At 39.9% G+C, this 26,705-nt stretch overlaps 1 protein-coding gene and 1 long non-coding RNA gene across 6 annotated transcripts in view; one reads left to right on the top strand and one right to left on the bottom strand.

Moving 5' to 3' along the window:
• Fbxo38 (F-box protein 38) overlaps window positions 1–24,698 on the bottom strand; it is a 45,113-nt gene extending 20,415 nt beyond the window's left edge. For 3 of the 5 annotated variants that reach the window (XM_048419009.3, XM_048419013.3, XM_048419014.3), the window contains exons 1-9: window positions 24,509–24,659; window positions 16,266–16,452; window positions 14,259–14,392; window positions 11,502–11,665; window positions 11,129–11,294; window positions 7,774–7,911; window positions 6,620–6,757; window positions 3,967–4,060; window positions 2,656–2,786 (exon numbers count right to left, since the gene is read on the bottom strand). In XM_048419009.3, the coding sequence (XP_048274966.3) occupies window positions 2,656–2,786; window positions 3,967–4,060; window positions 6,620–6,757; window positions 7,774–7,911; window positions 11,129–11,294; window positions 11,502–11,665; window positions 14,259–14,392; window positions 16,266–16,393 (1,093 nt within the window). In that variant the 5' untranslated portion in view covers window positions 16,394–16,452; window positions 24,509–24,659. Of the gene's footprint in view, window positions 1–2,655; window positions 2,787–3,966; window positions 4,061–6,619; window positions 6,758–7,773; window positions 7,912–11,128; window positions 11,295–11,501; window positions 11,666–14,258; window positions 14,393–16,265; window positions 16,453–18,882; window positions 18,902–24,508 lie in introns of those variants that run through there. The other 2 variants (XM_048419010.3, XM_085699800.2) reach the window with 2 other exon arrangements.
• Window positions 24,699–24,850: 152 nt separating this feature from the next.
• Window positions 24,851–26,268, top strand: LOC146891708 (uncharacterized). The gene is made up of 3 exons (XR_014996933.2): window positions 24,851–25,006; window positions 25,504–25,593; window positions 26,155–26,268. It is a non-coding gene; the product is annotated as an uncharacterized LOC146891708 (long non-coding RNA).
• The last annotated feature ends 437 nt before the right edge of the window (window positions 26,269–26,705 follow it).

The following is a 26,705-nucleotide window of genomic DNA, read 5'->3' as shown; positions in this document are numbered from 1 at the left end:
GAGCAAAATCTTGAACTGACCCTATTTATTAGGTGCTGTCCACATAAACGCTCCACTGTAAAATGACAAATGTATGTCCTACGACCAGCCTTTAGGGCAACCCATTACTGCTCCTAAGTTTTTCTATTGGCCAAAATTTTTAAAATCCCAATGATGCCATCAAAACTTCATTTCCATTCCTTTTCTTTGTTTTAAGCTTACAGGGCAGCTAATGGTAAAAACTACTACTATTTACTAAATAAATACCTCAATGTTAGAAATTGCTATAAATGAATTTATCCTTTTTTTTTGAGATAGTCTCACATTGCCTAGGATGGTGTCCATTTTGTTGTGTAGCAAAAGATGACCTTAACCTTCTAATTCTCCTTCCTCTAGCGCAAACTTGGCTAGAGAAAAATTTATAATTTTTCCAATGTCTCCTCAGAGCCAATCAAGAGAAAAGTAGGGAAGTACTTAAGTATCTTACACAAACTCATGACTAACAACATGCAACTCTCCTGTTGTTCCATCTCTCTCTAGAGTTCTAAAACTTAAAAGTCAATATTGCTGAGTTTTACATCCTGATCACCTTCACATAAAGCTCTGAGATAACAAATCCTTCTCCAAGTATCCTTAGGTCACTGAATCCCAGCAACTTTTATTCCTAATACAGAGCATCTGCTTTTCAGAACATTGATCACCCGATCTGGCACTACCAATCTTATTAAGTGCTAGAGGACAAAGGTGATGTTTCTATTCATCTATTCTGCCAGACAAAAGAAAAGTGACTCCAATTTTATCAGTCCTTCACCTTCCTGCTTCAAGATGTGAACTACTAAGAAGGCAGACTGAGACAAAGAACAGGAATGAGCAGTGATTCTTGTGTGCCAGTGTGCTCATGTGGAGGTCAGAGGGCAATCCCTGCTGTCTTCCCTGTCTTCCACATTACTTAAGATAGGATATCTTGTTCACCCATGTAATGCCAGGCTCGCTGTCCTTAAGAACATCCACGGAGTCTCCTGACTCCACCTCCTACACTGTCAAAGGAAAACTGGCATTAGAGATGGGATTCTTAAAAGCGAGTAAGCACATCCAGCTCTGGGGATCTGAACTCAGGTCCTCATGCTTGCCTGGTGAGCACTGCACCCAATGAGCTAGTGCCCTAGTGTTTATCCCACTTAGGGTAGTCTCTCATAGAATGCATAACTGAACCTGAAACAGAATCCCTGGCAATCTTTGGAAAAGCTGAGTCCAGATATGAACAGGTTGAACAGTCTAGAAGGGAGTGCATTATAAAAAAAGCCAACACCAAGAACCTACTAAATATGAAAGAAACTGAAACAAACTGCTTTGAAAGTATGAACTAAAGGTGGTCAAGTAGCATTTACGTCCTACTGAGAATGTGTGGTGAGGGGGAAGAAGCACACAGAAGAGTAACTGGTACAGACAGAAGAAGCGCCTGCCTATCCCTGGAAAGGGAGATTTTAGCCCAACCCTTGAGCAGAGCTAACAGGTGGACACTGTGAAGGTAGGGAAGTTGCTAAATTACGGGCTTGGAGAAAGACCAGATTCTGACATGAGGACTTCTGAACACAGATTAAAAAAAAAAAGGATAAAAAGGATAGCAGTCTCTTTCATAACCAGAAAACCAAGACAAGGGAAGAGTTAATTTTCTATGAAACCATCTTAGCCTCCTAATGCTATGCTGCTAAAACCCGAGAGTTTCCAAGCTACACAGATTATTCCAGTATTGTCTAAAAATGGGCGTTCTGATTTAATATTCTTTTAAAGAATCCTGCACTTACACAAACAAGATCAAAGCACATGCTGTGACATATACTGAAATGAATGAGGAAGGTAATTTTTTTTTCTTTGCACAGGACTGTCCTATGCTTGTCTCAGTCAATAGTATTTATAACTTTCTACGTTCTGTAATGCAAATTAGAGCCAAAGGAAACACAAAAACCATCTAGTATGACAGTGGATGTTCAAAAACTTTTATAAATTATCTGAGAAACAAATTAATTCTTGATAGAATGAAAACACATTGGTGAAAATTTTCTTCCCTATCTTACAAATGCCTCATGGGAAAACAGTTTGAATAATGAATTTGACTGGCTTAAATTCAACCCCAAGGCATGAGTTCCTAATTTTAAATGCATACCCCAAATGTTATCAAGCCAGCAGCAATTACCATAAAATGAATACTAACCACTGTGTGCTACAGTATCTGCAAAGTTCAGAATCCCAGCAGGCTTATTATGGAAATGCAAAATATGAGCAAAGAATGGGACCTCATCTGAAGAGACCATCAAAAGCTTCAAGAAATGTGACAGATCAAATTCAACAAATGGAACTATGAGTGACATTCTGTGGAAAAATAAAGCAGAATCGGAAAGAAACGTGGACAGTGAAGAGGAACAACCGCAAATCTAGATACCGATCTTGGCAGGTGTTCATCACTACACTCCTAACAGCATGTTAGCACAGACGCCGTATGGCAGAGGAAGTCCATACATCTGAACCTAAATACAACAGTTCTTCTCCGAGACATGCAAGCACTTAAGACATTAGGTCAGCTTACGCTCAGGAAAATAAAGGCACACAATATCCAGATTTCAGTCTATCAAGCACGTTTCCCTCAGCAAATCCATGGAATGAAACATCAGGTCTTACTCTGCAACAAGAACTCATCTACGTATCCCAGGTGCAGGGTTTCAAATTGTGGAAACTCCAATTCTGCCATCTTTAGGGCAGAAAAGACACCATCTTTGGTTAAAGAAGGTTGGATGCGAACTTCGTGTAACCTACAAACAGAAAAATTTATTAAAACACTGAATTAGATTGTTTCGTGTAACAGAGCTCAGTAACAAGCTTATAGTTTTACTAACATTACCACAGGTATCAACAACTTTCCCCTTTCCATTAAAAACCAAACAGCAATAACAAAACCAAGAAGTTAACCAAACAACCCCCTCTTCTCAAGTGCAGCCTAGCATTAGCAGTGCCCTACAGCTATGCAATCAGCAATAATGGCCCAGAGAGCAAGAATCCTACAGCTGGCCTGAGGACCTTTTCTTTCTTCCCTAAGAACTGCATTAAGCAGTTCAGATCAGGGCGAGAGTGTAGAGCTGGTGGATGGCCATGGGGAGCACTTGCTATGCAGACATGACGACAACCTAGGTTACCTGAGTTCAATTTGAAGAACCCACAATGGGAGGTGGGAATTGACTACTCAACGTTTTGTCCTCTGACTTCCATATGCATGTTGTGGTGTGCATGTGCACATGCACACACATGCATACAAATGCAGTAATAAAAACAAAAGTGTGATAGAGTATATCTGGTATCAGAGAAAAATATCTGACATTTTTCTTATGTTAGCATTAATGTTTCATTTTAATAAAGATATACTTTTGTAGTATGTAAAAATACTAAGTTAAACACTTTTGTTTTATTCATAATTAACATTCTACTGGTAAAAACTTTTAATGAGCTGACAGAAAAATTCAACATAAGGAAAAAAAGTAAGTAGAGGTAGACCTCTGAGAGATGGGAAATAGTAAATGTAGTATAAAGTGATATGAAGACACATTAAAAGATATGGAGGTCCAACATTGCAAAAAGCCAATTTAAAACATGTTTCTAAAGTTTATCAGCTAAAACAATTCAGGAAATCAAGTACAGATGGAAAACGGTTCCAGAGAGGGCCACCAACTTCTATTCACACTACACTCATGTACTGATTTCCTGTGCAGTGATCCCATACACCCTTCTAGGGCTGACCTACCCAGAATGCAGCTCAAATGGCTCCAGTTCTACATTTAGACAAACATGAAGAAGACAAGTCACCTGCTACTTAATTTAGATTTTAAATCCAAATGAGACATGATCATTATACACAAATATTTATAGTTATATTAACCCCAAAGTTTTCTAAAACTTCTAATTCTCAAACAAAAACTATAAGGTGAAGATAAAACATACCTACGGGCAGCAGTAATGATGAGGTAACCGAGATCTACTTCCAGGGCATTCTTGCAAGCTCCTAAAACAATAGTGTGCAGATTTCTAAAACCTCCTGGGTAAAGACAAAGGGAATAAAAACAATCATTTCTCTGACCTCGGAACTTCTGGTAAAGGAAATAATTACTTGTTTAAAAGGAAATGCTTTGTTTTTGCAACCAAATTACCTCCAGGTGAATTATTCCTAGTAGTTATTTCCCCCAAACAGATACTCACTCGGAAAACACACTTGGAGCATCTGAACACTTCAAGCCTTAAGACAAAGAAAATGCTGGAAACTCATGAGGGAAGTGCAGAAGGATTGATGTTTCCTGGCCAAATCCCGAACCTCCAGTGTATCATGAATAAGACAGTACTACTTCAATTCATTTTCATGTTTAAATTTTTCAAACTTTGGTGTGTGTGTGTGTGTGTGTGTGTGTGTGTGTGTATGTATGTATGGATCCATGTGTGTACTGGTGCACACGCCCATGTGGTAGCCAGATGTTTCTTTATTTCCTTTTAAATCTTTTTTAAAATAATTTCTTACAAAACTCAAGTCAACAACTCATACAGTCATTTTTCTTCATTTATTTATTTATTTATTCTGTATATAATATTCTGTCTACATGTGTGCCTGCAGGTCATGGTTGTGAGCCCCCATGTGGTTGCTGGGAATTGAACTCAGGACCTTTGGAAGAGCAGGTAATGCTCTTAACCACTGAGCCATCTCTCCAGCCCCTTCCTTTTAAATCTTCTATGTTTTAAGACTAACCTCTATGGAAACTAGAACTTGCCATCTGGCTACATTGGCTGGCCACCCACCTGCCCGCCTCCATCACCTAGCACTGCGGTTACAGATGCATGTTGCCTGTGTGCCATAAACCTGACTGTTGAGTCAGGCCCAGTTTGTTTGTATGGTAAGCACTTTACCCACAGAGACATTTCTCCTTTCCTTTATTTTGTTTTTGAAAGGCATAACTACATACCCAAAGGGAAGAGCAGCAGACAAAAATCATTAATGTATAGATCAATGAATTCTGCCTGAACACAAATTACCAATTATATACACTTTTGCATCTGGCCTCTTTGACTAAACACTGTCATGTGATTTATCTACATTGCTGTTGGTGGCTCTCAGTCTGTTCCTTTGCATTGTGCAGAATAGTATGTGAATATGCCACATTTTAATTATCTATCCTATGGATTACTGAGGTTTGAGTGTCCCATATGGGGGACTATTAGCAACAATGCTCCTATAAAACAATCTCCCATGTATTTCTGAGTAAACATGCATTCTTTTCTGTTGGGTTTAAAGCTTATACAAACGGTCAATGTTAGCAGATAATGTCCAGCAACATTTCCAAGGGCTTCTATTAACTTACATCCTCAGCATTGTCTTGCTGGTGCACAACCTGGCCAACACTACTGTTTTTTATACTAGTCAGGTCAGTGCTTGTGTGGCACACTATAACTTTAATTTATACTTCCAAGGCCTGCCAAATTTTATCATTATTTTTCATGTTTATCAGTCATATGGTTAAACTCCTATGTGAAGGTTTTTGTTACTAGTCTTTTCCCATTTTGCCTGCTTTTTTTCTTAATTTCAAGAATTCCTTACAGATTCTTAATGCAAGCAAACTGTTAGAGATCTGCACTCAAGAGTTCTTCCTACTCTACATATAGATTGCCTTTTCACTCTTAATCACGCCCTTTGAGATCATCCCTGGCCACTCTCTTCAGGCCTTCTCTCTAACAGATGCTGTGATCTTCTTTATTCCTGACTTTTATCTTGTTCATTAAAATAAAATAAAAGTAATGATGGTGGTCTGGAGGGAGCCTATTGCCATCTATGATTTAATGCAATGCAGGGAACTCATCACTGACTTGATTAGGTGACAAAGAGTCTTCAACATGATTTACCAGTATTAACCACATCTATATGTTATTGATGTTACTGGAAGATTTTCCATTTTATTATTTTTCATTTTACTTTCTTTTCCAACTTGCTTTATTAATAAATTAACTATGCTTCTAGTTTTAATTACTAATCATCTCAGTTAATTTTTTTCCTTACCAATGAAATGATTAGCATCCTGCATTCTGCATCCCTGCATCTAAGGGATGTTATGAGTAAGTACTTTTGCTTTCAAGAGATATATGTGGCAAATGAGTCTAATGTCAAAGTATCAGGCAGGACGAACATCTATACTCTATAATAATGAATACCAGACACATCAGCATTACTAAAGCCTGAGCTCTTCTAGAGACCTAAGATGTCCAAGTCATAAAACCTCTTCTCAAAGGGCAATGAAACTGGGTCAGTCGTTCTAAGAAAGAGTTCAAATATAATGAAAGGTATTACCTATTTACCAAGTAACAAGTAACAAAATAGAAAACCAGCCTTATTACTCTTTTGTTTCTCCTGAGGTTTAACATGCATAAAAAGGCAAAGAATATTAATCTGTGCTCATGGATGTGTCTCATCCTCAAATACACCATAAAGAAAGCAAAGACAACCAACTACATAAGCATTGTTTTTTAAAAATTAAGAGGATAAGAGGCATCTAAACAAAGCTTAAAAGAAATAAAAGCTAATTTTAAAAACTGTTTTGTAACTAAGGGAATCCAATACCTGATCTCCAGCTGTCTTCAACCACATGTTGGATGAGACCTCCCAGGAAAGGGACTCGGACCATTTCTAAGTGTTCCAAGTTCCGGGCAGATGCCAGACCAGTTACTAAGGGCACATATTTCAAGGAATTTGTAGGTCCTGGAAAAAGTAAGTAACAATAAATCTTAATTTAATAAATTATTTCAAAGATAAATTTTCCTATAAACCTCCTGTGTTGAAATGATAGACAGACTATTGGTGACTGTCAGTGCCCTGTGCTTTACTAGGTCAAAGGGCTAGTCTGCTAACCATACACTTATTCAGCACAAGAATCTTTCAAAACCCATGTTGAGATATGCAATGTTTTTAAAATACACTTAAGTTTCAATAATTTTCATTTCAAAATAATAAATGGAAAAAAAATCTTAAGGAAAATTTGTTCCTTCACTCAAAAGAACTACTCTATCATTTCAGCATCTATGTCCAGTAGTGTGTTAGATACTCAGAAAGACTTCTTCCAAAGGAGAAACAGCATTATAACTAACTCCAAAAGGATAAAAAGGCCGAACATATGAAGTACCAAAATAATACATACCATACTCAATAAAAAGGAAAAAAGAGAAGAGAGAGAGAGACGTCAGGAAAAACAGACCCTGAAGAGCATGCATAAGCTGAAACGACGCACGCATCTCAGGGTAATAAAGAGTAACCAAAGCAACCCCAGGGGAAGCTGCACATCTGTGTGGGCAGTAAAAAAGTAGATGTGACCAGCAAGACAGTCAGAAAGGAGCCAGAGGAAGGGTAAATACCCTTTAACAATGCCATCAGCAGACTGGGTACTAAGGGCTCTGTTCAGTTGCATAACATCATAAAAACAAAGCTTAAGGTGGAATAACTGTTCATAATGTTTAGGAAATCAGACGCTAAAAAGATGAAATCTATTGAATTCGATGGACTGAAACCTGAGCTTATATAAAACACAAGATAGTCGTAGTTTTTGTTTTTCGCTAAGGTTGATTGTGTTTCTACTGTCCACAAAGCAAAGATATACATACCCAAGATGTGTAAGTCACAAAATATAGACAGTAATAACATACTTTCAGTCAGACGCAGAGTCTGCCAGGACATTTTTAGAAAAGCAGATACTTAATTCAAGCCTAACTGTATAGCATTACCTGCGCAGTTCCTCATGACAAAGGTTCTCAAGCTGATGCAAAGAAAATCTTTAAATGGCTGTGGCTTAGTGAGTCTCACCCACTTCATGTACAGGTGCCTTAGCATCGGGATGCAGGGGATTTCAGGAACATTGACCCCTGAGCACACACAAAAAAAACAAGAACATGACAAAAACAATCAGCACTGTCTCTACAGCATGTTCAAGAGTCCAGTTTTCAATTGATCCTCTGTCCTTCAAGCTTATCTATGACATAACTAAAGTCCATCAAATTTGGTTTATGTAAACAGGTAGTAAAGACGGAAACTGTATTATAAAGAATGGGCTTTAAAATCTATTTCTGTATTTAAAACACACAACTAACACCCGTATCTTATAGGATGCAAAGTAAAAGTAAATTTCTGAAAGCACAGCTGTGATGACGGAGGTGAGTTACGCAAATACTATATGGCTGCCGATGGCCACTACTGCCCCATCAGTAAGAAAGACAAATCTCTCAGCTAAAGCTAAGATTTTGTATTATGGTTGGTGACAATACATTTAAAATACACCCTGAAGTCATTTCTACAATAATATGAATCTTAAGAATTTGTAAATATGTAGAATAAGCTAGCACAGCCTTGAGAACAAAATCTGACACCTATTTATTTTAATGCCTCAAAATGTTAAAGATAGTTTATGCCTCTTGATGACTCATATCCACAGAGAACTCAATCTGGAAAATGGGAAGGGTATGTACTAGGGAGATGTCAGCAGATGTGGAAGAAGAAAAAGATTGCTAATTTGTAAATCCTAAACGGAAGGAGGCAGCTTCAGAAATGCGCTCAAACAATCCAAAAGCCTCTGAGAAAAATCTAAGGGTTGAGGGTGACAGCACTTAACAGACAGTAGCTGAAAAAATTAACACAATGCCACTTTATTCTCTAGACTTCTGACAAGAATAGCTAAAGAAAGCAAAGCCACGGAACTTAAAACTGGTTGGTTCTTCGGAAGATAAACTGAAGAACCTACTATCACTTACATGCATTACTCCTTAACCCGTCTTCTCCAAACTGTAGTGGACTTCAGTTTTACTATGTAAACATACCATATGGCAACAAATGGGAAATAAAATGACGATAAAACCAAAGGAAGAAAATCAGACCAAAACCCAAAGAATTTACAAATTAAACTTAATGTCTACCACAAAGGTGGTACTGCTGGCTGCTATGAGGGCCAAAGGGCAAGGTCAGAAAGATCCAAAGACAGTTATCTGATGCTCAATCCTATTTTTTGCCAAATTTATCCTATAAACAAAAGATAATGTACATTTCTTCACATTACCACCATATAGTTAGTACAAAGCTATGAGCCAAACACATAACTAACTCATTTCAGTGAAACTTAGCAAACACTTATATTTGCAATTAACTGGTGCAGGCACTATAGAAAATATGAAGATATAAAAATCTTCTACCTTAAGGTTACATTATAAATTTCAGCTATTACAGAAGTAGAACCTGCTCAGACTTATTCTACAATCTTACAGACAAGAGGATCTTTACTGTCCTTCCACAGTCATGCGCATGAACTTAAGTCCTGTCCCATAGTATCCTCAGGTCATCCTATGACTACCTAATCTGTCTTAGAAACTCCTACATCCTCAGAATATCCCCAACATCTGAAGTAATTATTGGAATATAGCATATATTCAATAGAAACATTAATAGAAAAATAAAAAATAAAAGTAAAACATAAATCTTAAAATATTAATAAAGTATAAAACTGAAAATATTTTGGCTGAGGGTATGGCAAGAGTACTTGCCTGGCAAGCACAAACACCTACCTGGATTCCATCTTTGACACCACATAAAACTGAATATTTAGTGTATGCACAATCCAAGCACTTGGAAAGTAAAGGCACAAGGATAAAAAATTCAGGGCCATCTTTAGCTCTCTAGTGAATTTGAGGCCACCCTGAACTACGTAACACTCTGCCTCAAAATAAATAAGAAAATAAGTAAATAAATAAAGTGTTAGGTTGTATTAATAAGGGTCCCTCAAAAGTGTCTTAGCAGACTAAGGCAAAGATGAAAAGTTAAACTTCATAAAATATCTGCCCTTGTTGCAATTACGATGATGTAATTTTAAAGAGCATACACACGGAGAAAGAACAATGTAATGATGGAAATAAAAGAATTTCTGGAAAAGACCACTCCATCACCATCTTTTTAGAAGAAAATGGTAAGAGGCAGAATGTTCATTTCATTGAAGAACATGGTAATTGTTTTACTTAAAGAGGAAAACTAACAATTACTGAGGGTCTTGTCATGTTCTAGACTGAGGTTTAATAGGCACTAGCTATGTCTGCCTGTTTAAATTTAAGTAAATTAATTGGGCATGGTGGTGTGTACCTGTAATGCCAATACTCAGGAGCTGGAAAAACAAAGATGGATAGACAATTCATGGTCAGTCTGAGCTACATAGAAGATCCTGACTCGTTTCTTTGTTTAATAAAATGGAATTTAAATACATTTTAAAAGTGTAGCTCCTTAGTGTCAGTAGCTAGAACGAGTGCCACACAGCACAGTAAAACACTGCCCATGGCTTACTGTTGAAAAGCACTTGTCTTGCAGTAAACGCACTTGCCATTCAAGCTTTGTGACCCAAATCCCATCCATGGAGCCCACTTAAAAATGGAAAGGGAAGCTGGGTGGTGGTGACAGCGCATGCCTTTAATCCCAACATTCGGGAGCCAGAGGCAGGATGGGTCTCTGTGAGTTTGAGGCCAGCCTGATCTACAAGAGCTAGTTCCAAGACAGGCTCTAAAACTAGAGAAATCCTGTCTCAAAAAAAAAAAAAAAGAAAGAAAGAAAGAAAGAAAGGAAGGAAGGAAGAAAGAAAAAAGAAAAAGAGAGACACTATATAGTGTACACAATATATAGTGTATTTGTACTATATACACTTGTCCTTTAACCTCCACATGTGCACCGTGCCATACACACACACATCATACATGTTAACACAGCAAATTAAATAAAATTCCTCCTCTCCAAAAGTTGTATAAGAGATCCCACCTCTAAAGGTCAAAATCAGAGTAAGGGCAGGATTCTAGTTCAATGGAAAAACACAAAATATAAACCCTTCACAACTGTCTTTAACTTGGCAATAGACTGCTTGAAAAGCAACATAACATTTTCCCATGAAAAAGATCTTTAACTATGAAAAATCTGAGCTTTCAAACAAATCTCACAAGCACTTCTTTTTCTACAGTTCAATCAATAACACGATCTTTAAAATGTCATAACTGTTTCAGTGACTACTCACTTACACAGTGTTATAAGGCACAACAAGTGAACCAGAAAGCAGGTACTCACCAACTAAATGCAAAGTTTGGATTTTGGCTCCTATGGGGATTTTCAGTTTATTTTCAGGAGGAATTGGAAATGCTCCGTTACGATTACGAAATTTCCCCAAAATATGAACATGCGGCATATATGTCCAAATGGATTCTACCAACTCCAAATGAGATGTTTCTACACCCTAGAAAATAGCACCATGGCAAGCATAAGGAAGGCTTTTATTTCACATTCAAAGTGTCTCTTTCTGTACAAGATGCTGAATATGCAATGCAACTTAAGACAAAGTCTGTTAAGCGTGAAGTCTGCATGTGAGTGGACAGGTTCCACAGTCCTCTGAGCCACCGTTTCATCAACCAGCCAGTTAAAATGTTCCACCAGGTACACTTACCACCAAGTTTGGGCATGCTTGCAAAGCTTCTAGGACTCCTGGAATGCTGAAAGCCTCATGGCCCCTCACTCTTCGCCTCTCGAGGTATCTAGGGTGAAGGCCATACAGCTGTTCAACATCTGGCATCTTCTTCAAAAGAGTGAGGAAACTGGAATCTGTGAAGCCTGAGAAGGTCAGAGGCATTTAGAACAGGGACATCATTCGTCCATAAATGTTTACTTGTAAGATCCAAAAAAAATTCAAACAGAAAAAGGTCCTTTGAAAGTTCTATAAAGCTAATGCTACAGCTGAGTAAACTTTACAACAGAAGATATGTACGCTAGTCTCATTACACATAAAATGAGTCACGCGTACGACTTGCTCAAGAATCCACTGCATGTCTAGCATACTTTACAACTAAGGTTTTTCATCTACTGTGTCCTAATAACACATATTTAACCTAGATAACGTGGACTTCTGGACAGGAGGATGGTAAGGAACTATTCATCACAATACCACCCAGTTTCTTCACCTCCTTCATAGCTGCTACTCTAGAAAACCTCCAGAATTCTGCAGAACACTAAAAGTAAAAATAGGATACAATCCTCACCTTTAAAAAGTTCGATGTTTCATCTAAATGCCATCCCAAACTGAGTTCATCCTATTCTAACCATTTCCTGGCAATTGTTCTCTTATACGTTTGTTACTCCCCATTACATCTGACAGTTCAAAAACAAAACAAAAAACAAACAACAAACAAACAAAAACCAAAAGACAGAAGGAAGCTGGCTAAGAAAACAAGAACAACTGAATGTGGGGAGATACTGAGATGGTGAAAACTGTGTATCTGGGAGGCCAGGTGTGCTCTGTAGCAGGAACTGACAAGATGCAAACTTTCACAGCAGAGGCTACTGGGTGAATACACATGAGACAAGTCACAGGCAGGACATACTTTCTATTACTGAGGCCCTGGGAGGTGTGTGAAAGCCAACAGTCTGCTAGCTGATAACAAAATATTAGCTTTCCTAAACCAAAGTACTGAAGTTATCTGTTATACTTGGACAGGGCTAATCCAGGGTTGCTAACTACAGAATCACAAACGTAAATAGTAAGAGCCAGGCTTGGTGGTGCAGCCTATAACCCCAACAATGGGAGGTAGAGGCAGGAAGGGCCAAAAATTCAAGATCAACTTCAGTCCACTTCCATAGTAAGTTTAAAACCAGCCTGGCCTACAAGCAAGTTGGTTTCAACAACAAAGTGAATAGTAAGTGACCATTATTCTCTTGTAGTGCTAACTGGCTGAACCATTAAAAGTGAACTATTTTATATGTTTCTCATTTTCTAATAACATAATAAATAAGGTAGGTTAGCATCTCATGTACAAATGAAAAAAGTGAAGAGCCAACCAGCAATGCTAGAATTCAAAAACTAATGTGGGCACCATGAATGTAGGCTTCTTTTTACAAAGACTATAACCATCATAAATAGGGAAAGTTAGTTGAGGTGTGATGTGACTCCAAAGAGATCATGGGTATGAGTCATCAGGTATGTCTATCGAGATTTAGGGCTTTGGTATGGTATGGTATGGTGGCACATGCTTTTAATCTGAACACCTGGGGTAGATATAGCTGAATCTCTGAATTTAAGGTGAGTTCCACAGCCAAGGCTACACAGTGAGACCTGGTCTTAAAAAAAGGATTCAGGGCTTAAACTCCAGAGAATAAGCCAGTGGATCATTACACACATTTTATATACTCTTCACCTAGGCTACAGTCTGTACGCTTAAATTTTCTTAAATTCACTGGAGAAATAAAAAGTTTTGGGCTCTCCGGTATTTACTGCAGTCTGAAAATTGCCACGCGCATACAGATTCTTCCCTAATGTGGTAAGTGCCACGGTGTTGATGCTAAGTTTGGCGCACACAGGAGCTATGCTATCTCCCAGAATCCTGCTTTCAGGCCCGGGTAAAGCAAATCTAACACAGCATGACATCACTATTCTCATGCTGCCTTGACTGATTTCTTGCCCACTACAAACCATAACTGTCTAGAATTAGACGAACACTTTCCCTTCATACTGCTTCCTAAGTAACTATGACAACTGTGTTTGTTTCCTTTAAGCTAAGTGCTAGCTTGGCATTGCAATGGTCTTTTCAAGACTGCATATGCTGTGTACGAATGGCGAGAGTTCCGCAGGAATCTTGAAAGGACAGCACCACAAGCTGAACCCGACAGCACTCTAGAGGTAGTCTGTTCTGTCTGTCCAGGAGAGCGCAAAAAGGCAGCTCTTCAGTCTTCCACCTCTGTACTTCTGGTAAGGACTTTGCTGATGTTTTGATGCTGTTAAGGAGTTTGTCTGCCTCAGCTTCAATCCGTGTTCAAAGTCTTACAGTCTGAATATTATTTTCTAAAAGCATGATTTTAAAAGACTCTAATTAAAAAGCAACAGATCACAGTAATTAACAGACTACTGTTAAGAGAAAGGCAGTCCTTTTATGGTTATTTTAACAGGGATACAAACTAAGGGCTTCTTTTGCTTCATACACACGTATCATGGATTTTCCCACCATCTTTTGTTCCCCTTTCTCCTGCTAGACCCACTTTCTCCCTCCTCTCCAAACAGTCCCTCCTGTTTTCAATTTTCTTGTCATAAATTGGTCACCAAAATAAACAAACAAACAAGCAAACAAACACTTTTTTAAGGGGTGTCCCATTCTGCGGAGCCGTTTTTATTGGTTCTGACAGGGCACAAATGTACCTTAAAGCTCTGTCTACTTACCACTCGGCATATATTCCCACCACCGGCCTGCACAGAGATCCACCACTCTGACAACTCTCAGATACAGAGTAACTGCTTCCTTTAGCTTCCGAGAGAGACATTCCATGCACATGATATCCTGCAGGGGGAGGTACCTTTGTAATGGAAAGAAATATTAATCAAGGATGCATGCAGTTCCCCTCCCTCTACCATGCCCCTACCCTTTAAATGATGTGAGGTCTTAGGAACACCCGCAGCACCTTAAGGTTTAAGGTCATTCAGCTTATCGTTTTTAGATTTGTTATTTTATGTGTATAAATGTTTTGCCTGCATGTATATATGTACACAGTATATATGCACCCTGGTGAACTTGGAAGGTCAGAAGAGGGTGTTGGATCCTTCGAGAGTAGAATTAAAGATGGTTGTGAGATATCATGGGGATGCTAGGAATCGAATCTGTACCCTCAGCAAGAGCAACAAGTTCTCTTAACCACTGAACCAACTCTCCAGCCCCCTCTGGCTTTTGAGTAAATACAGGTAAGTCAGCAAGTACTCAAGTACCAAACAAGTGCTGAGCTCTTTCCACGTGATAGCTGGTAAAACCTGCTATGCTTCCCATAAGTGTTCATGGACAAAAAACATTTAAAAATAAACATACCAAAAAGCAAGAATGGCACAAAGACAATAACAAACAAACAACTTCAGCACATTCGAGGTACACTGACAAGAGAGGGAAGATGGCAGCGAAAGAGCAGAGACTCAAACACAGCCAACATGTGTCAGTGTCACAGCCCGGTCCCTGCTGCTCCCTCTCAACTATCACTGCTCCCTCAAACGCTTTTGTTTCTCCACCAACAAGCACATAAGCCGAGGTTACAGCAGTGTGCTGAAGTCTTCCCTGTGATGCCCTCTCTCTTCCCAATCTTCTCATCTCCTTCCTGAAAGTCACAACTAACCTGTTTCTAGCTTGTTTCTAGTAACATCAACATGTACCTTTAAATAGCAGCAAATCTCATCTTTGTCTCTTCGGAGTCCTCCACACTCACCTAACTGTCAAGTGGAAGCCATGTTTTACTCAGTGGGGACTGGGTCACAACTGCACGGTTGCTCCTTTCTGCCACACAACCTTTGCCCAGTTTCTTTTTTTTTCTCCTGTGTCATCCTGTCTCTGGTCCTCTAGCTAACAGCTACTGTGGCAAGGAGGCACCAGTCGCAGGGCTGCTTTCTGCTGCCACCAGTCTCCTAGATGAATCTAGGAGACTTAACACACTTAACTGGTTCCTTTAACTCTACCCATGTGACAAACTCCATAACTAAATTATCCTCAAAGTCCGTGGTCTGCTGGAATCCTCCCTCAGCAGGTAGGTGCTATTGTTATGCCATTTTAAAAGCAGAGGAAAGGCCAAGAGTAACTATGAAACACGCTGCGATCAGAGTACATGATCATCACAGCACGGATCTGTGCCTCACAATGCAATGAGCGCTCTGAAAGCCACTGGACCCTACCCCATCACTGGTCCAGAGGTAGAGAATGGCAGGCCAAGGATGCTGACTCGGGTTTCATCTCTAGTCTTTGAGTGGTATGGATAAAGATAACGAATAAAAGAAAAGAGTAAGAAGAAAAAGAGCGAAAAGAAATAAAACATTTTCTTTCTTGCTTTAAGTAATGGTTATAATAAAGTTAAGTAAAAAATAATAATTTTAAAATTGTTTGGAGGCTGGGAAATGGCTCAACAGTTAAGAGCATTTGCTGTTCTTACTCAGGTTTGATGCCCTCCAAATAGTGCATATCATCTGCAACTCCAGACTTAGGGGATCCAACACCCTCTTAGGACTTCATGGGCACCAGGCACACACATGGTACACAGACATACATGCCACACGACACACAGACAGACATGTCAGCAAAACACCAATGCATATAGAGTAAAATAAATAAATCTAAAGGAAAAACAAAAGCTTTATAAAACAAGTTTGCTCTTAGCTTTACATTTCAGGTACATAAAAGTAAACCAAATAAAGTCTCACCTAAAAATATGACAAAGCACTTCATGTGACAGCTGGTTCATGTAGTCCTTCGTTTCCTCTGTTATGGTTTCCTCTGCGATCTCATCGTCCATCAGACACATTTTCACACTTTTCTTTCGTGGCCCCATTGTTGTGCTGTCCTTAGTGCCAAAGAACAAATCTGGCCTATGATTTTAGTTCAAAACACCTGCAAGAAAAACAGAGTAGAAGTGTCTAAAAGAAGCACACCAAACTTAAACCCCAGACTGTCCCTATTACAAGTGATTAAAATAATGTTCATTTGGAATTGCCGATGGCTAAAAGCCTAAAATACTGATGTTATTACAACAGTACACCATATTCACACTTAGAAATTATTCATTTGTCCTATTCTCAAGACAGAGTACCTTTGCCTGGAGAAGAGTTGAGATTATAAACATATTCACCATGAACAAAACCCCAAGAATTAGTCCCATTTTTTCATTTGTATTCTGAAGCTTCCTACCCAGTTGGTTCTTTCAGTTTCTCCAGACATCAATTTCTTGACTATGTAAAGGAAGATAATTAAACTAGGTAGCAAAACTGCTTCTGGCTGAGAGCTTATGATTCTCAACATGCAACCAAAATTAGTTTGTAAAGAGATGTCTGAACTCAGAGGAGTAAACCTCTCAGCTACTAACTGAAGTTGACCCCTCATCTACGTGCCACTGGTATCAAGGACTCCAGTGTTTCATAGAAGACACCCCACCACAGCAGAGACTCTTAGACTCTCCGCTGTGATCTGTCACAAGGATTATTTCCAGGACAGGAATCAACCTTTTAAATTCTTCATTCTCCTACCTACAAATTGAGGGAATGAAATCATACCTTCTGTGAACAGAGTAAAATCAAACTATAGACACTCTCCTTAAAAACCATACAAAGTTTACAATTCTGGAGGGAAAATTCACTTTTATAAAGTATATACACTTTGCTTTTAAAATAAAGCCTTAGTAAGGGAAGAGGAAGAGGGGAGGAAAATGAGAAGCAACAACATATTTTGTTTTGTTCTGTTTATTGGTATGTGGGAGTAACACCCAGACTGTCAGACTGTCTGGGAACAACTATGTGAACGATGGTGGCCCAGATATAGAATAGTTATGAAATATAGATCTCCTCAGTAGTAATGGGGCTCTGTAGACAGAGTTGAGAAGTCAAATGAGATTTATTTGAGTGTTCCTCAATTCAGACGTGCCTTCACATACTTTCAGTGCCTACAGTAGGCCTAGCTTCTTGAGTGAACAAAAGACCTTGGGAAGCCAGTGAGGAGATAAGGAACCCAAGGAGATTTGACCTTCAAGCCAAGATAAGCAGTAGAAAGCAAACTCAGTTTCAAAGGAGCACGGGTAACACACCAGCCTCATTTACTGCTGGTTCTTTGAAGGACAGGACAATTAAAATGATACCTAAGGGGTGATCAGAAAATAGGGCAAAAAGGGAGTAAGGGAGTTTAAAAAAAGCATTCTAGGAGATCCCAGCAGCATGCAATTGCATGTTCTCAAATGGCTCCCAGGGAGTTGGACCTCACTGGGGCAGAATGAAATGCTAGGAGTTAGATGGGCTAGGATGTCAGGTAGAGAAACTACAGCACTCCAAACAGTCAGTGTGTTTACCCAGAGTTAGACAGGGAGGCGGGGCTTATGGTATACAGGTAGACTAAGGGGACAGATTTAACTAATCTCAATAGGCACAAAGTCTCTGTAGAGGAATGGTTTTCAGGCTGTATATATCCCAGGGGGTGGGGTAGTCTATGATGGACATTTTTTGCACACACTATCAGTATCCATGCATGGACCAAAAGGGAAGGTTTTGCCATTTCCCTCTGGGTCTGACGCTAGGGTCTTCATGAGACTGTGCCCATGTTAAACATACATTCTTTAAGAACTTTACATTCTCAGAGTTCCCTCCACTCCCCAAATGTGCTAAACTCTGGGAGGGAATCTGTTTTAAAGAACTAAAAACAAAACCAATGATGTTAGGATAAAGAAGGTGAAATAGAAGACGAGGCTGAACTATTAGCAGAGTTCTTAATCCTCAACGTGATGAAAAGCCAGTAAAGAGCCATCAACGCGAGCATGCACTACACCAAGGGAGCATGGGCACCTCGAAGTAAAAGGACACTGCTGAAATATGTGTAGTTCCCAGAGAGCCTCTGCTTCAGCAATAAACAGGAGCAAACTAAATGAATCCTTATATCCATGTGCTTGTCTGAGTTCTGATCTCTTCTTCCCTCACCGAAAAAAGGTGTTGTTGGTATCAGCATGCTTGCCACTGCTTGTGTTCCAGTAACCATAAGCATACTCCCTGATCGGTCGCTTCTCCCCAGTCACACAACCCAGTTACTTATTTAGCTGTGTGGGTTCTTATCAAAAGGACCTAAAGAATTCTGCAACCAGTAGGTTGCTAGAGTAGACAAAGCTAGAGTACAGTGAGTTTGTGACATTGACATTGGCTTCTTGGTGGCTGATTTATGTTATCCACCTTATTATGGCTTTCAGACTTCCTGTGGTGACAGAAGCTATGAAACTGTTTAAAAACTATACAAACCAGTTTCTGGTTATATCACACCCACATTTTCCTGCTCACTTTCCCTTCTCACCAACTGAAACTCCTCATGTTCCAGTAACTCCTGAACCCGCTTCTTTCTCATCTTTGGGTTCTGAAGTGATCCTCTTCTCTGTGACCATTCTTTGGTCCTCTTTGCCAGTTCCCCTGGAAGCCAGCTTCTCAATGGCAACTGTGCTCATTCCTAAAGTTTCATTACTACAAATGCAAACACAACATATAACACATTGTCCTCTATTATGGGTCACTAAATTCCTAAATTATAAACCTTGACCATCGTAAACACATTCAGGTATCTTCATGTTCCATGACTACTCAACAAGCTATCACCTATTTTCCCACAATATTGTTCTTATATGCATTCCAATTGGCTTCTGGGACTCCATCAACCCTCATCTATGCTATTGTGGCTCATAGCTTTCTATGAGGGAACAGCACTGCACCGTCAAAGCCTACAGCAAAAGCCAACCATGGTTCAGGCTTTCAGACGGCAATTCGTTGACTAAATGCTTACCATACCACATTTTACACTGCAGCTTCAGCTATCTTTTCAACACATTCCTCTGATTTCTACTATATTAAAAAAAAGTATAATCAAAACAAGGTGTAGACTAAGTCTCAAGTATGATTTTCTCTAGATAAGAGTAAATGACACATATGCCTGGTTGTGACAAAATATTAGCAGTGGTTACTTCTAGGAAATGAGATCTGATTTGAACATAAAAAAGGAACCTACTTTTTATTTCATATTCACCTCAATCATTTGAGATTTTCAGATTAACCTGCATATGGGATTTCATTAAAAATTAAAAAAAGGAAAGAAAATCAAAGTCCAAGGAACCCTGGCTCTTAAAGAGTAAGATCTTTCTAATCCAGCTGCAGGTTTTTTCTGATCTCACCGTGACTCCCTGGTCCACTCGAGCAGGGCCAGCACCCACCCATTCATCTCTCTGAACATGGATCTTTCCTTACATGCCATCAATTCAGGCTGCTATAGCCATAATCCTTTAGTCTCTCCCACCCCCTCCTAATTCCCTTTCTCCCTAGTCTAAAAAACCATTAATTAGCTCCCAACATCCAATTTAAATTTTAAGTTTTTTATGAAAACTTCTCCTTTCATCTGTACTCTATGGAACATAGTGTAAAATTCTACAATTGTGTAATGGTCTAATGATCACTTTGGGGGGGGCAGGAAAGGGTTTCAATCTCACCTCCAGGAAACAAGTCTTCACTCATAATAAATCCATTATTCCATATGCATGCACTAATCATTTCACACTCCTATGAGCAGTTTGCTGCTACAACATTCAATAATCTCAGCAGTAAATACTATTAGAGTTTAGCCCAATAAAAACACATATAACACCTACCTCCAGCATGCAAAAAGCTCTAAAACACAGTTAACTTGTAGAGCCCAATTTACCCAGGGGCTGCCCAGATGTTCAGAACAATCCTCCAGGTCCTGAAGACATGCTTCAGGCAAGAGTTTTGACAGCCCTTCAGATGAGCATTTCCTGAGCCCTTCTTCCTTTCCCCCACTGAGGCCACTGCTCTTAAAGCACCTTCCTTTTATGACTGTATCTCTGACTAAGCACTATTATTTTGCAGTGCTCTTCCTGAGACATATTTAGTGACCCTCGGTGCCCCATTTATTTGTCCCATGTACGCTTAAAATTCTAAATTAATTAGCATTAACATCATTAAGTTTACAAAATTTGTTTAGAATTCAAAACTACAGAGATAAATCACACAGAAGATATGATAGTTCAAGATGCCTACGAAGTCTACTTAGCCTATAATCTTTATCTAAAACCAAAAACCAACGACAAAAAAAAAAAAAAAAAATCCAAATGACCAGGACTGCCAGGGCACTCAGAGCTATATTAGGCCTGTAATTACACATGTGTCTCCTAACATACTTGTCAGGTAAGGAAGGCTTACACTTTCGGTGAAGGGGGGACATGAAATGACACTGGAATAAGAGGAAGATCTTTCCATCAGGAGGTTGAGAAGGGGAGGGGCCTACAGACAAGGGGAAGCCCTCTCCAACACAAGCAGACCTGGAAACATTTGTGAGAAAATCTCTCTCACTCAAGGACTCTGCTGATTTCCTTAGCCCAGTGCATACTGACAATGACAAAAGACAACAGAATTGTTCAACTCCACTGGGCATCATTTCATTTACATCAAACACCAAGCTGAGCTATGCTGAGCATTTCCTGCATGTGAAGCAAACAAGCGATTCATGATGCAAACTCCCAGGTAAGAAAGCATCTCTCTAGAAAGGAGACTATCATGCTTTTCCTTTGGGAATAAAGAGCAAGTAAAAAGGGAAGGAACTGCCACAGCTAGCCTCTATTCCCGTTCTTCCCACCTTTTACACCCATACCACTAAGCACTCTGCTCCCCTGGAGAAGTGCCAAGAAGGATTAAGGAGTAGCAAGTTAAAGGAGAGGGTCCAGTTACCAGCAGCAGCAGAGATGAGGTGGACCTGGCTGAGTCATGTGAGGGACAGACGACAATAAACAATGCAAACAGAAATATGTGAAGATGGTATTTTAAAACACCAAGCATTATTTCTAAGGTTAACAATTTTTGGAGACTCTGGCTGGCTCTGAACCTGTAGGAAATGTTACTCTGACAGAACGATAATGGATCCCTGAATATTACATGCTGCAAGGGCCCTCAGAGACCACACAGTGACACCACTGACAGTTTGTGGGTACAGACTCGTCTGAGAATACCACAGTGGTGCTTTTCTCTTTCTCCCATGCCAAGGGAATTACAAATAAACTTTCCGAGGCTCTTTCAGAGGAACAAAGAGCCAGAGAGGGTAAATCAGGAAGCCACCTGCCTTGGGTCAAATACAAAGTGTCAGAGCTCAGAAGACTCTGACTCCTGGCCTACATAACATACCTGATGATTGTCAGCCCTCAGCCACCACAGCTGTCTCTCCGCATTCCAGAGCTACTCCCCAGTGCTTAAAGATGGGCTTCAGGGTGCTCCTATTAGAATCCTAACTATACCCTTCCTCACAAAGCTAGGCTTCCACACAGTAGCCCACAGCCCCTGGGCGGTCCATTATTCCACACAGAAGATTGCTGACCAGAGCTTAAGCACTGGGAGTTTCAATTCTGCCCAAGACCCCCAAGCACTCTTAAGTCTGAGTTCTTTGTCAGTGCCCTTGAAACCAGGGCTTTCTAAAATACACTTTCTTTACAGTCCCTCCTCATCTTCAGCCATGTCCTCAACTGAAAGGACACTATAATAAGCTGACAGATTCATTCGGGTTACTCCCCAAATTGTGCCTGTCTCAAGCTTTAATGCTCCAACATTCTCTTGCCTGGAATTAAGTTCGTTTAATTGTGTATTTCCATCAAAGAGTTTACTGAAAACTACAGTGCATACTTCTGAAATCAGCTGTGTCTACAAATAGCTTACCTGCTGGAGTCCTTAAACCCCTTTCAAACGACAGTCCGATCTTCCTGTCAGCGTCTCTAGCAGGGCCTACTAATTACAGGAGAGTAATTACTCCTTTCCTCATCTCACACAGGCACTCTGGAACACGCATGCCTTTTATACGGGTACTTCACAGAGAAGAGCTAAACTAACTTCTCTTGAAACTAGCCGAAAATGTAGGATCTGGTAAAAACTTTCCCCCCACAATTCTGAATCAACATCTCCATCTGTATCTAATCAATGGCAATCCTTTGAAAAGGCTCCTTTCTCCTGATTCCTAGCATCTTCTCATCCCTCCATCCCCTCACTGGTTACTCTTTGGTAACTAAAGGTGGCAGCAAAGGAGAATTATCCTTAGAGATAATTCTCACTTCAATCATTCCCATTTACTAAGAGCAAATGACAGCTCATCATCCTAAAAAATAAACATAAACACAGAACAAAGATCTCTTTCAAACATCCCGATCGTTTTACAATGCCAATGTCTTTCCTGCCTATGAGGTTTTCTAATGCCTCTTTATTTTCTGTTGGCTTCAATTTATGTCAAAGTAACCTTGCAAATCAGCTAATTAATATCCACGGGACATTTTATGTATCTATATCTAGGATATACTCTCTGCTTCAAAAAGGTCATCCAGCCATCACACTTCTGATTTAAAGGGGGAATGGGAGCCAAACCTATACTAATGAAAAGAGCAAGGAATCTAGCTCAACCCTTTATTTTACAAGTAATGAAAACATGTACCAGAATGATATACTGCCTGCCACTGAGGCAGAACATAGCATTTCTGAAGGAAGGATCTAGGCCTTCAATTCCAACTCAAGACCAATTTTTGTATCACCTAACTTTAATGAAAACTAGCTTCCCCTTTCTCTTCTATTATATCCTTTTGTCTAAAGATAAAATGTGTACCTCGGGCACACAACCATTTCAACACACAGTGTTGTCTGAATCCCATCTCTGGGGAGACATACATCTCCCTTCTGAGGCCCCAATAACAAACCAAGGTACAATTCCACCAAAGTTTACCCTGGGGAACTAATGTATTTACTAGGCTTACTTACTGAGCATGACTTAGGGGCTACTTACAGGAGCCTGGCGTACTCAAAAGCAGCCAGACTGTCAAGTAGTCACCTGGTATGGATGACAGCTTCCTCAGAGTTGTACCCAGAGTTAACCTTTCCAGACTAAATACTTTACTGCCTCCCTACCAAGAGGCCATTTGCAATTAGGACAGAATTACATACAAAGGCCAGGTGGCTCAAGGAGCCCTGAATCTCAGATGAGTGCCAATGACCCATCCCCCATCACCTTCTAGGAAGGAAAGTCAACAAACAGTAGGCCCAATTGCAGGGTCTTTTTGCAGGAAGTCATAGATGCTCTGACAAGGGCTGAAGACTGCTAAGCTTGGAGAATGGTGCTCACTACAATACATATGTTCTACAACAGCCTTCTCCCAAACCCAGTACAATTGCAACACCACAAATTCTGACGAGAAGGATGGAGTCTTTCCAGACATCTAAAAATAAACGTTAAATATCTCAAATAAACGTTAAAATTACAAGAATAGATATTCCTCAATCTGTACTACATAGTATGTGCTTTCCGTGTTTCAATTTCTCCAGCTCCAGAAAAATCTTAGCTTTACAGAAACCTTCTTTTATCTTCCATTTGTGACGGGCTTGGGGGTGGGAAAGGAGATTAAACCAGTTGCTCTGACAGATGAGAAACTCCAGGTTCAAAACAATGAAGGGATCTGCTAAAAAGGAAGAAAGCAAGCACCAAGTAACCAGTAACACTGGGACAAAAATTAGGGTCTCCCATTTTTCCCAAGATGAATAAACCGCATCATACTAGAGCTACTTCCTCAGCAAGATGAGGGCAGGCGTTCCTCAATTTACTGGCCTAAACGACTCAACATTAACATCGTTGAATGTGTGACGCTCAGGGTATGTGTTGGGGGAGGGGCTCAAAGTCCGGGCAAACCTCCCACTTCGTTGATGAAACCGAGACCCAGGGAAGGCTCTGTATGGCGGAATAGAAGGTTGGATGCCTTACAAGTAAGGCCCGCAAGGCCAGAACCACATATTCAGACACTCCTTTCTCGGTCGCTCTTAGGCCCCCAGGAGTTCCAGAGCCCGAGAGTGAGGGTCTGGGCGGTGGGAGCCCCGGACCCCTCCACTTGCCCATAACCGCGCACCTCCACCTTCGCGACAGCCTCCCAGGCCGCGGCTCACTTACGCCGGCCCTCCGTCTGTTTTTGTGGTTGAGAGGGACCGAGAAACGCGACAGACTCTTCCTGCCGCCCCCACCTCTGCGGTGCTTCCGCTTCCGCCGGCTCAAGAGCCTTCGGAAATAGTGTCACCGGAGGTTGGGCGTGGGCGGGCCCCCGCTGTATCCATTTAGAGTGTGGCTACGTCCCGGTGAGGCAGCCATGTTAAACGTGGCATTTCCTGAAGCGTTTCAACCGGCCCTTCTTCCGGTGACGTGGAAGTACCCCGCCGGAAATGCCGGGAATCTTTTGACGTAGATTTTATGGCGCTTGTACTCTGTGATCCTGGTTATGCTTTCGCTCTTCTCATCATCATCATCATTTGTAAAATTAATAAGTTCACTAAAGATATTTTCCGCCAGAATTTTTTTAACTAAAAATAGGACCTTGTTTTCGAGGGATGTGGCTAAGTGGAAGGGCGCAAAGGTACTAATAAATTATTGCGTCATTTCGAACATTTCCTTTGTATGTGGTTTATAATCTTTTGAACGTCGAAGTTTTCTTATCAGTGTTTCAGTAATAAATGAGACACTGGGCCTTTGACTTATGAGAAGTGAGCTTGATCAGTTTCGTTTTATAGCTAAATTGTCTTCAGAGACAATGTCACGAAACTGGACTGAAATCGGTTTTTAACGTACAGCTCCCTTGCCAATGCTCTTACAGGCCTGGAACTAACGTGACTGACACCTAGTTCTCTGTAAGCACCCAATGGGGACACAGTTCGTGTGCACAGGAACATTTTAAGACAATTTGTTAAGAAACGGGGGCTGCTGCAGGGGGACGGATAAGGTAACTGTGCTGTTACAGAATTAAATATGGCATATAGGCGCACCATATCGTAATTTTTAATTTATACCAGACTTTAGTAGATCTTCCCTTCCTAAGAATTAGCACCCTAAATTAGCTTTTTCTTCCACACTCAGGGCTTCATTTATCACCCATGTATCCCAATTTGGAGCTCTGGTGGAAAACTTCATATATGTTCATGGTAACTTCCATACTGCATGCTTCCTGTAAGTGAAGAAATATGTGTACTCGTATTGCTTGTTTCTTTTCAATTTATTTGGACTTCAGTAAATAAGAATAAGCTCCCTTTGCCCCCATTTCCCGGGTTCTGAAAAATAAATAGCAATGAGATAATAAAGATGTAAGACAGCTCTAAGTGTGAGTATAGCTTCCCAAAGTCGTGTGGCCTTTACAAATGAGAATTTTTTTGCATCATAAAATGGGCCACAGTCTTTTTCTTTGGTATATAATTTTGCTGTTAGAAGATGGAGAATGGAGAAGCAAAGTCAGAGAAGATAAGAGTTGGACATTATTTCATAACTTACATATGTGCATGTGTATATATATACATATATTTGTGTTTATATAGTTTTAATCTCTAAAATTTTTAGTTTATTTTTAGTATCTCCTTTACACTTGTTTTTAAAGCTATTATGATGAATTAGTAATTATATCATTCCTTATAAGTAACCTCTCACCCATACTCCTTTCTGTTCATAAACCCAATAAAAATCTTATTGATTCACTAAATTGAACATTAGCACAACTGATGCTTTGGTGTGTTGCAGGCTCCTTTTCTGGGCTGAGTGTCTGTGTGTGTTGCATCTCCCCCGGAAACTTCTGTTATGCAGCAAGGAGAGACACATTTTTTTCAGTGGTCCATCTTTTCATAACTTGTCCATGCTCCTGTAAGTAACACTAGTTAAACTTGTAAGGCCATCAAACTGGGGTTAGATGGAACCATTTCTTTGGTCTATTGTTGGTCCTCTAACTGGAGTGAAAGAATCTTTATCCCTTTCCCCAGGGGTCATTCATAAAACTAGCAGGCTTCAAAGTTGGTACTTATCATCAATGTCCTAAGCATCGTGGCTCTGACATCTCTTCCACAAATTATTTGCACTCACATTCTTTTAAAATCATGATGTCACTCCATCATTTAAAAACAGTATATATTACATTAGATTCTTAAGTATAACCTGCTCAGTCTGTCTAATGTTGCTCGTATGTACTATGTTTTCAGGGCAGATTATTTGGTATTGGATAACTAATTGGCATGTTCTTCCCTGGAGAAGATTACTTCTCCCATTCTCAACATTCCTTAGTGCTTGCAGTTCTATGT

This window comes from Myodes glareolus, chromosome 13 (genome assembly GCF_982192425.1).
Source record: "Myodes glareolus chromosome 13, mMyoGla1.1, whole genome shotgun sequence".
Taxonomy (NCBI): domain Eukaryota; kingdom Metazoa; phylum Chordata; class Mammalia; order Rodentia; family Cricetidae; genus Myodes; species Myodes glareolus.
The sequence above is the reverse complement of the archived record's forward strand: the minus strand, read 5'-3'. Positions and strand labels throughout refer to the sequence as shown.